This window comes from Mauremys reevesii, linkage group 8, assembly GCF_016161935.1.
Source record: "Mauremys reevesii isolate NIE-2019 linkage group 8, ASM1616193v1, whole genome shotgun sequence".
Taxonomy (NCBI): domain Eukaryota; kingdom Metazoa; phylum Chordata; order Testudines; family Geoemydidae; genus Mauremys; species Mauremys reevesii.
In genome coordinates this window covers 768,107-778,711 of record NC_052630.1, presented here as the reverse complement: position 1 = coordinate 778,711, position 10,605 = coordinate 768,107, and the positions used below count along the sequence as shown (strand labels likewise).

The window sequence follows — 10,605 nt, the reverse complement described above, 5'->3', positions numbered from 1 at the left end:
TCCAGAAAAAAAAGTTTGAAAACCACTTCTCTAGACCAGCAGTTCTCAAATTGTGGGTCAGGACCTCAAAGTGGGTCGCGACCCTGTTTTCATGGGGTCGCCATGTAGATAAATCTCTGTATTAAGCATCTTCATATAACTTTCATATGATTTTGTATTATGCTTCTTCATATAGCCCTGTATTAAGCTATTTTCATACAACTTTGTGTCAAGTCCTTTGATATAGGAACTTTGTATCAGATCCCCATGTAGAAAAACTTATAGAAAACTTTGTGTTAAGCCTTGATATAATGTTATAGCCCCTAAGGATAGTTAAAGTAGAAGAAAAATGTCTTTTTGCTAGTAAAAGCAGCAAAGAATCCTGTGGCACCTTATAGACTAACAGACGTTTTGCAGCATGAGCTTTCGTGGGTGAATACCCACTTCTTCAGATGCATCTTGCATCCAAAGAAGTGGGCATTCACCCACGAAAGCTCATGCTGCAAAACGTCTGTTAGTCTATAAGGTGCCACAGGATTCTTTGTTGCTTTTACAGATCCAGACTAACATGGCTACCCCTCTGATACTTTTTGCTAGTAGAATAAGATCTTCCCCTCCACTCCCTTAATCAATTGCCCTGTTGAATGAACGAGGACGAGGTGTGAATGAGCAAGGTGTGGAAGGAAGCACCTCCAGACAGTTGCAACCCGTGGAGAGGGGCTGGAAGCCAGACCCAAGGACAATAAAACCTGTCAAGTGGGCTCGTTAAAGAAGAGCAGACGTATTGACGGCCTTGGGGGTTAGAAGCCAGCACCTTCTTTTGGAAACACCCTCTTTGCAGCATTGGGACAACACCCAGAAGAAAGCAGGACAAAGGACCAACAGACACAGACACAGATTTTGAATCTGGTACAGATTTGCCTAAGAGGGAAGCGGCTATAAATGTGAGTATCAAAGGGGTAGCCGTGTTAGTCTGGATCTGTACATTTATAAATGGGAGGTGTCTTGCAGAGGACCCCGGGTCTCGTTTTGTCAACATGGGAGCATTGATCTGGCTTGTCAGAAGCCCGGCTTCACCCATCCCCCATCTAACTCACCTGGCCAGTGCAGTTAGGGGGAGCAACTAGTTGGTAACAACAAGACGTAGTGTGTGTGTGTGAGTGCATGAGTGTAATATATATCATATGCATATGATACAGTGTTGATTGATACAGGTATTACTAATAAATGTGGCGCTTGCCTTATTCCCCCTGAAAAGATTCTGTACAGAACTTTTAAGTACAACAGCCAGGGCTGGCATTAGGCTTGCTGAGGCCAAAGCCCAAGCCCCACCGCCTGGGGCCAAAGTTGAAGCCCATGGGTCTCAGGCTTTAGCTTCATCCCTGGGCGGCAGGGCTCATGTTACAGGCCCCCTGCCCAGGGTTGATGCCCTTTGGCTTTGGCCTCCCCACGTTGTGCAGTGGGGCTTGGGTGGGCTGAAGCTTCAGTCCCCCCTCTGGGGGTCATGTAGTAATTTTTGTTGTCAGAAGGGGGTTGCAGTGCAATGACGTTTGAGAACCCCTGATCTAGACCTGAAGTCCAGACAGGCTCTCAGCGGTGTGCTGTGCAATTGTTAGGAAGGCTGCAATTTTACGCATGCATGCACAGCGCAACCTTACACATATGGTGCATGCAAAGTCACACAGGGCAGAGGATGTCATTTTGTAGAACAAGATGTCACCCTCCATGCATTTCTGGGGGGCAGCCGCGGCCAGAATCATCCCATGGGCACAGACAGTCGGGAAGTCAGAGTCAGCACATAGTCGGCTACATTCCTTATCCGTACCCCTGCAGCCCCACTGCAAGCCAATCCCCTAAGTGTCTGAGCTGCAACTTAATGCTGCCTGAGAGTAGTTATTGCAAAACAGGCAATTTCAGAGCAGCCCAAGGAGCTGTGCTTCATCCTGAAACTGAACAGTCACATGCTGTAGCCAGGGGGCCTGCACATTGACCCTACACCCGCTCCCTGCAGCCTACACCCAGTGGTGAGTGTGTTACACGTTCCCCACTGTAGCAAGAGTGTTAGCCAAAAGGGCTCGTTTCCCCCTGGAGCTTACCTAATTACACCAAGGAGGCACGGAGACAGGAAGACGAGTACCACACCCTTTATTGATCGGTCAGCTGAGCGGGTGCTCCTCTCGGCTAGTGCCAGAGAAAGAGACACACCCCACAAGCCCGAACGGGCCTTTTTATAATCAGTAACAAACAACTTAGCCTACGTTTGTCTACGTCATTTGGTTGACCTGTAGACATCTATTAGGGGATAATTGGATATGCAGGATACATATATCATTTTGTGGGGGCTACAAGATACATCTGTTGAGGATACATTTGTCATTCTGAAGGGGACACAAGATACATCTGTTGACCCTTTGTACTAGATACTTTGGATGCATACATGTGAACGCAGCTGCATACACTTGGGGAGCCAAACAAGCTGATAAGCAAAATAGCTGACATAGGTAAATACACGACCTTCAGTCTAATAAGTTCTGTAAGCTTTCCAACACAGTTTGGACAAGCATAGCATAACTTTGGTTCACTCAGGCCTAATACAAAAAGGCTTCATTAGCACTATGGTTTTCCAACAAGAGGATGTTGGTCTGATACATTCCCCAGCTGCAGACTCTTTAGCTCAAGTTGCAGAGATGTGTACTTTCAGCTCTGGAGGTTGTTGCTTCCCTCCACAGGGTGGGCCGAGCCCGTAGCTGGCATGCACAGAGTACCCCGACACTGCCAGCCCAGCAGTGGCTGCTGTAGGAATCTCATAACCACCCGAGACACAGACGGGGATGCTGAGGCACCCAAATCTGCCCCTAGCTGTGACAATCCCCCGGGCCTAATGGGGGGCGGGGGCGGGGTCCTGCCCTTTGGCACATCCCTGTCTCCATCCCGGGCCGAGCAGCGCCGCAGCCCGTCTCTGGGCAGGGCCGTCTGGCAGAAAGGCAGTAACGGGGCAGGCCCCAGCGGCCCAGCCTGCCCGCCCAGGCTCTGTCCGGCATCTCCAATCAGGCTGGCTGGGCCCCGGCTGCTGCCTCGGCTGTGGCCTGCGGGGGGAGGGGCGGGGGTCGTGGCCACCCGGCTTGGGGTTCCCGGGGGCGGCGCGATGCCAATGGCTGGTTGCGGGAGCCGAGGCGAAAGAGACGCGGTTAAACTACAAGTCCCGGCATGCTGCGCTCCGACAGGCCTGGCCCAAGTGCATGCCGGGAGTCGTAGTCCCCCGGGCTAGTGCATGCTGGGAGAAGGTATTCCCGCCCCACCGTCCCAAGCGCATGGGAGCGGTATGAGCCCGTTAGCCCCGCCTCTCGGCTGCCATGGATACGGAGAATGACGTGTAGCTCTCGCACTAGTTGCTCCGCGTGGGGGCGGGGTCTCCTCCGGAAGCCCCGCCAGGCCGGGCTCCAATTGGAGGGCTGGCGGGTTCCGGTTCCGGTTCCGGCCGGAAGCAGTGGGAGCAGGATGGCGGCGGGTCCGGGAGGAGGTGGCTGCGCGGGCCGCGGGCCGTGGGGCCGGGGCTGCCCCGTGCGTGGGCTCCTGTCCGGGGCGCTGCTCCTGCTGGCGTCCGGGCTGCGGCGCGGGGCCGCCGAGCTCACCGACGGGAACAACGAGCACCTGAAGCGGGAGCACTCGCTGACCAAACCCTACCAGGGTGAGGGGCCGGGGACACCCTCCGCGACGGGCCCTGCCCCGCCCCTCCCCCTCCGCGAGTGAGGCGGAGACGGGAGACTCGCTGGCCCCGCCTTCCCGGGGGGTCCCCACGGGCCTTTCCCGGGCACTGCCCAGCATGGTCGTTCTCCGCGCCTCCCAGAGCCTGTGCAGCCCTCCCCGCGCCGCTTAGCTCGTGATCTCAGCTGTACCCTTCTCTCTGCTCTAGGGGTTGGCTCCAGTTCAATGCCCCTCTGGGACTTCCAGGGGAGCACGATGCTCACCAGCCAGTATGTCCGCCTGACCCCCGATGAGCGCAGCAAAGAGGGCTCCATCTGGAACCGTGTGGTGAGTGCAGCCTGGAGATGGAGGGGTGCTCGGGAGCCGGAGTTCCAAGCCCTGAAGGAGGGTGAATGCTGCAGCTTCTGTGGGGACTATAACTGTTGTCCGTGAGAGGAAAGAGAGAGAGTGCCGTGGCTAAGAAGTTCTGTCTGGGGGAGTCCCCATGGGTGGGGGAGGTGTCCATTGAATGCTGTCAATGGTACTGAGTGTGACTCCCTCTCTCTCAGCCCTGTTTCCTCAAGGACTGGGAGCTCCATGTCCACTTCAAGATCCATGGAGCAGGCAAGAAGAACCTGCACGGGGATGGCTTTGCCCTGTGGTACACCCGGGAGCGCCTCGTGCCAGGTACATAGTAGGGGATGGTGCATGCACTCATAGAAGGCAAGATCTCCCTCCCACTGTGGGGGCAAGGTGGGGAAAAGTTCCTGTCATCATGGCTTCTACACTTAATCCTTTCAGTAACTGCCAGCAGCAGCTCAGGAGGGGGAAATGTAACTAATGTGCCCCATAGCACTGGGGTACCCCCTTTCGAGTCTACTTCTAGGGAGCAGGAGTGGGGGTTGCCAGTCCACTTTGTTGAGTATCTCTATCCAAAGTCAGAGAGACAAAGTGGGTGAGGCAATAGCTTGTATTAGACCAATTTAGAGAGACCAGCTTTCAGGCTACACACAGCCCTTCTTCAGGTCTGGGAAACTAACTCCAAAGTGTATGTTGCAATTCTCCTCCATGTGCTGTCTACGGCGGGCTAGGGCTCTGAGCCCTGAGTGCGCCTCACTTCATGACGTGCCCTGACAGAAGCTGGGCTGGTTTGTCCCTGTCATATAACACGTGACTCTCACAGCTGCTTTTTGGTATCAAAGTCTCACTAGTCTCTAGCACCTAAGCTCTCCATTAGCGCTTTCCCCTAGAGAAGTTACTTGTAACAATGAATTAAAGACTACTTATTCATGTTGCTTGGGTAGAAGCGGCTTGAAAGGTGTGCGATTTTTCTTTGGGGAAGCATTTCATAAAACTCCACTGGCTGATTTGATAGCAGCCTTAGTCTGTTCATTAAAAGCTTAGCCAAATGTTTGACTATATGTGCTGATCTTAAAAAATGTTCAAGAGACCAAATAACAAACTGAACCAAATTTATTGTCTAAAGACAAAGCATTACAGTACGAAAAGTAAACACTTCCCTCCTTTTGGGAAGCAGTTCTTGTCTTGTAGCATGTTCACCTTACACAGAATGTGTGCTTCGGTGATACAGCCCCCAAACCATTTCTGCATATAGAACAGCTGCTGACGAGTTACAAAGCGTTTTCTATAACACCTAAGATCCAACCCACCAATTTGTACCAGTTCCTGAACTTGTTGTTCTGTACCTTTATTTTATCGTTGTTTTGGATATTAACATTCCAGCTATTGATCCATGAAGTTAGCTCTCCAGCTTGTACCAGGGCAGAATATTAATGGATTTTGCCTTTGACAGTGTTCCTATCCACTTAGGCCAAATGCTGAGTTGTCCTGTTCAAAGGTATTGTGCGATATACCAGTGAACAAGGGTGAACAGCATTGTGGGGAAAAACAGGGCTTTGGAGCTCCGCTCCCGCTCCAGGCAAAAACCTACTGCTCCACTCCAAAGCCCTGGGGAAAAACAATACAAGTCAGTTAGCATAAATAGCCAACACTTATACATACAATATTCATACCATTCACTTCATATATAATGAGGTGGCATCAGTAATGTGTATCACACACACGTTGGCTAACAATGGGATGAGACATTCACCAGAGACTGGTCACTGCAATGCAGAGTTGGAGGATCCTTAGTGCCCTTTCTCCTCCATCTCATGTTTAGTTGGATAAGTGAATCTGCCTTGCGTATTATGGGGGGTAGGTGTGATTTGAAGTTCTTTGTAGCCCCTTTGTCAGAGCACTATTAACCCTGTGCTGCTTTGCTTTTCTAGGCCCTGTCTTTGGCAGCAAGGATAACTTCCATGGCTTGGCCATTTTCCTGGACACATACCCCAACGATGAAGCAACAGAGGTAAGTGGTGACAGGAAGCCTGGGGAGGCCTCAGGCTCCTGGCAGCATGGACTGGGTTCATTGTGACTAGCACCAAGGAGCTGTCTTTTCTTGCTATGTGGTCTTGGCATATCACTTGTGGTGTGGGCACGGGGCTGGGGCTAGCCTGACTGTACTGGGGGGCAGTGGAAGGGAGAGGAAGAGATGTATGTAGTAGGAAAAAGGAGAGGGTTAGGACATGTTGAGTCAGCTAGAAAGAACCTATTTTCAGGGTCTCTAATTCCTGCTGACCTAGGGGAGAGATGCAAGGAAGAAACATGACCCTCGTGCCACTTACTAAATATACAAAGGAAAAACTTAAAATTGCAGATCAAAGAAAACCTGCCCTGAGAGTTCCCTCACTTCATCCAGGTCTCTCAGGGAGCTTTCAGCCCTTATGACGATGATTTACTAAATGTCCGTTGCTAGATCATAGGTCAGTTCTGCCAGATTAGTCCTGCCCTTGGTTGCAAATACATGATAGAAATGGAGATGAGAAGGAAAACTTCAGTCTAATCATTCCTGTATTAACTCTTAAACTCTCAGCTCAGTTTGGCAGAAATCCATCCAAAATGTGCTCACAAGGGGGTGTATTTTTGTTATTGATTCTCTTCGTTTCTCCCATGTGTGTGCAAGTCTCGTTACATCTTCTGGCTGCCATGGTAACTTTCATCTAACAAGAGCCACTGGCTCAGTCTTCTCTGTCTCATCAAACACAAGCTGCTTGTCTTCACTTTCAAGGCCCTTCGTGGCCTCTCCCCACTACCTGTCCTCTCTCGCTCACTACTGATCTTTGGATGCTTGCATCTGATTGATTTCATGATGCCAGCTTCCACTGCTCGTTTGTCTATATTTTCAAATGAACACCTTTGTGCTTTCTCCCATGCTGCCCGTGATACTTGGGAGGAGCTCTCCCTGAGCATCTGCAAAGCTCCTTCAGCAGTCTTCCAAAGGCTCTCCTTTGCTGTCATGCCTGCCAAAAAAAAAAAAAAAAGATTGACAATGACTAAGCCACTGGTGTGCAGAGACTGCTGCCTTTCATGCCAACCAGTAATGTCTTATTGTTTGCTTGTACTTTCACATCTGTCTATGTCTGTCTGGTGTCTCTTGTTTTATAATTCAATTGTAAGTTCTTTGGAACGGTGCTTGTACAGTGCCTAGCACAATGTGATCCTGGTTTCCTAGGTGCTACTGGAATACAAATAATAAAAATAATTGAGATCTGAGGCGGCCCATCCTGTATCGAAGGGGTCAGAAGCATGTCAGGAAGGAAGAAAATGTTAGCAGGGAGGTTTATTTCTCACTACAAACCTGATGGAGCTGGCCATTGTCTGTGCTTAGGATGGGCAGGCAGAGAGAACTGCATGACTGGCCCTTGCTTGGAGCCTTCCTAATTCCGTGCTCATCTGATAGTTTTGTGTGCTCCAGCTGAGATGCATTTCCCAAGTGTGGCCTAAGGACTGGATAGCAGGGTCTCGCTACATCTGTTTCCCTCAACAAAACACATCCTGAGGTCAAGCTAGAAAAGAACCTTTGACTTATTTGCTGCTCTTCTTCATCGGGTCCCTTTAGGCAAAGCCATAGCTTCAGAGGGATGTCTGTGCCCTGGTAAGGTGCCTAGATGCACATGGGTCCTGCCAGGTGGAGGCTCAGACTTGTGGGACATATCTGCCCCTCATGCAGAATGCAGATCTCTCCGAACCTGTAGAAGGCTCGGAATAATGTTCTCCTTCTCTGCCCCTCCAGCGGGTGTTCCCGTACATTTCTGCCATGGTGAACAACGGCTCCCTGGCCTATGATCATAGTAAGGATGGGCGCTGGACAGAGCTATCGGGCTGCACAGCTGATCTTCGAAATCAGAACCATGACACTTTCCTGGCAGTTCGTTACTCCAGGGGCCGGCTGACGGTGAGGTGGATTTGGGAGATGGCGCTGAGCTTCATGCTTGTTGCAGGCTCTCTGCAGCCAAACCCAACTGCATGGCTCACTGCCAAGACTAAGACCAAGGGGTGATGTGCTGAGAAAGAGCTGTCCTCCCATCACCTGGATCAGCCAACTTGCCCTCTTGCCACCGTGGCTCTAGAGAGAGGGCTGGGCTGAACTCTGTGCCAGTGGTGCCAGAACAGAGGGGGCCAGGGCTCTTCCACTTTTTCAAAGTGGAATTTTGCTGGGGCAGACCCCCTCCTTTCCCCCCGAGACTCCCCCCACTGCCAGGCTGGCATGGAGTTCCCCTGGGGAGGGGAACCTGGGCAGTTGTGGGAGCCATGCACATGGACCCTCCACCTGCCTGCATGGGAAGGGGAGGGCTGACAGCAGCCCCTGGGCTCCCGGCCCGGTGGAGGTAGATTGTCCACGACTCTGTGCTGGCTCCCCACTGCTGCTTGTGTGGCTCTTCCCGACCTGGCTATGTGGGGCAGGGCAGGCCTCGGAGCCACAGCCCGCTAAGGTGGGAACCGCAGCATGGACCCTCCGCCTGCCTTGGGGGAACGGGAACAGAGGCCGGGGGCTGCTGATGGCAGATACCTCACACCACAGGCAAGTGGAGGGTCCGTGCCGTGGCTCCCCACAACTGCTTGCGCAGCTCTTAACTGTGGCTGGGCTGCAGCTCCAAGACCTGGCCGGAGCTGGGTCGAGGAGAGCCACATGGGCAGCTGTGGGAAGCCAATACATACCCTCCATCTCTGCCTGCCCTGGGCCGGACGTGGAGCCTGGACACGGGAAGGGGGCTGCTTTTGGCCTTGGGTGGGGTGGACTCCTGGCCCCACTCCTGCTTCCAGCTTGGCTGGTGGTGGGGGCCCCTGGCACCCCCACTTTTGAGAAGGCTCTGATGCCCTTGCTTCTGCGCCCTGAAATGACATTGCCTTTTCCTGGCAGGTGATGACCGATGTGGAGGACAAGAATGAGTGGAAGAACTGCATTGATGTTGCAGGAGTCCGACTGCCCACTGGCTACTTCTTTGGGGCTTCTGCTGGCACAGGGGACCTGTCTGGTGAGAGCTCCTTTTGAACTGGAGGAGCTGGGGCATGGTGCTGTGGGTGGAGTGGTGTTCCAGTGCTGCCTTGCAGTGGGCTGAGCACTTGGAATTCTTAACCATGCAGGAGAGGAGACAGGCAGCCTGGGAAAGAGAGCAAGCTCTTTGGCTAGGCAGCTGGGGAAAGCCTCCCACATGGAAGCCAGGTTTCTGAGTCAGGGAGGGTGGGCCTGGGGGAGACTAGGGCATGAGAGAGCACAAGAGGAATCTTTTCATGGGCCTTTGAGGGCATGCAGCTTGGAAAGGGCTGTGCTATCGTCTAATAATTGATTCTTGTTTCCTAGACAATCATGACATCATCTCAATGAAGCTATTTCAGCTGATGGTAGAGCATCCACCAGAGGAAGAGAACATCGACTGGACAAAGATTGAGCCCAGTGTCAGCCTCCTTAAGTCACCAAAAGGTGAATCTTCTGGGCTCTGGGGACCCATGATAGAGAGGGTTCCTGTGTCATCCCTTCAGGCCTGCTGAGTGCTCAGCTAGTCCCTGGCAAGGACCTAGATAGACCAATGCTGGACCCTCAGCCACATGCAGCATGAGATCCAACACTGCATAGCATCTGTGGTGGGAGGGCATTTCTCACATGCAGCCTGGCGTTGTGTGGGGATTTTGCTACCCCACCCTGAGCAATGGAATCTCCCTGCTTGCTCTTAACACAGTAACGTGTGACATTGACTTGCCCAAAAGCCACTCTCTTGGGAGGGGGATTTGGCAGGTCAGCATTAGCCCATTTGTTAACCATGTGAGATCCCAAGCTCAAGGTGGAATAGGAGACGTGTGTGTAAATCTCTCTGCTCTAAGCCTTGTTCTTTCCTGCCCACAGACAACGTGGATGACCCGACAGGGAATTTCCGAAGTGGGCCCCTGACTGGCTGGAAGGTGTTCCTGCTGCTGCTCTGCGCCCTGCTGGGCATCATCGTGTGTGCTGTGGTGGGGGCTGTAGTCTTCCAGAGACGGCAGGAGAGGAACAAGCGTTTTTACTAGCGGAGACGCTGGCCTGACCCCGGCCCCAAATGTGATCTTTTCTATGGGGGATTGTACAAAACTTTGGTTTCTAACAAGCTGTTTTTGGAGAAATAACAGGAGTATTTTGGTATCTTGTTTCTGCCTTGGCTCCTCCTGGGTAGCTGTGTCAAACCAGCAGGAAGTGATGAGCAAGCACTGCACCGGCACGGGCTCTCCTGGGGGATCCAGCACTGGCTCCAGGGGTGGGGCAGGGCTGGGGGGGGGGTCTCTCTCTCTCTCTCCCGCCCCCCGTGGAGGTGGGCGCAGCAGCTCCCCCTCCCCGCGGCTCCTGCCGTGCTGGCCGGTGCCGCCCCCAGACAGACCCGGCTGTGGGGGGATGAAGGTCTGTTGCCGGCCGGGCCCGCGAGGGGATTGTTATAGGGCTCGCACCGCCCGTCTGCCTCGGCGAGCGGGGCTGCCGGGAGTTGTAGTCCCGTCCCGTGAGCTGCGCGCAGCCTTTGGTGGCCGCGGGGCTGAGTGCGCAGGGGCTGCCGGGAGTTGTAGTCCTGTCCCTTG

At 53.0% G+C, this 10,605-nt stretch overlaps 1 protein-coding gene across 2 annotated transcripts; it reads left to right on the top strand.

Annotated features, from left to right (window-relative positions):
• The first annotated feature begins 3,430 nt into the window (after positions 1–3,430).
• Positions 3,431–10,469, top strand: LMAN2 (lectin, mannose binding 2). Of its 2 annotated transcripts, XM_039484353.1 has the most exons (8): positions 3,433–3,667; positions 3,893–4,011; positions 4,233–4,350; positions 5,955–6,034; positions 7,799–7,960; positions 8,927–9,041; positions 9,368–9,487; positions 9,908–10,469. In XM_039484353.1, exons 1-8 carry the CDS (start codon positions 3,478–3,480, stop codon positions 10,066–10,068), a joined length of 1,065 nt encoding a protein of 354 aa, XP_039340287.1. In that variant the 5' UTR covers positions 3,433–3,477; the 3' UTR covers positions 10,069–10,469. The 2 variants fall into 2 exon arrangements, with proteins under 2 accessions (XP_039340288.1, XP_039340287.1); XM_039484354.1 differs by lacking the exon at positions 7,799–7,960 and having other exon boundaries at positions 3,431–3,667.
• The last annotated feature ends 136 nt before the right edge of the window (positions 10,470–10,605 follow it).

Bases quoted from the DNA above. Each gene is read 5' to 3' on its own strand.
- LMAN2 (XM_039484353.1), top strand. From the start codon at position 3,478: ATGGCGGCGGGTCCGGGAGGAGGTGGCTGCGCGGGCCGCGGGCCGTGG. The intron at 3,668-3,892 runs GTGAGGGGCCGG...TCTCTGCTCTAG, and splicing joins GCTGACCAAACCCTACCAGG to GGGTTGGCTCCAGTTCAATG. The intron at 9,042-9,367 runs GTGAGAGCTCCT...CTTGTTTCCTAG, and splicing joins TGGCACAGGGGACCTGTCTG to ACAATCATGACATCATCTCA.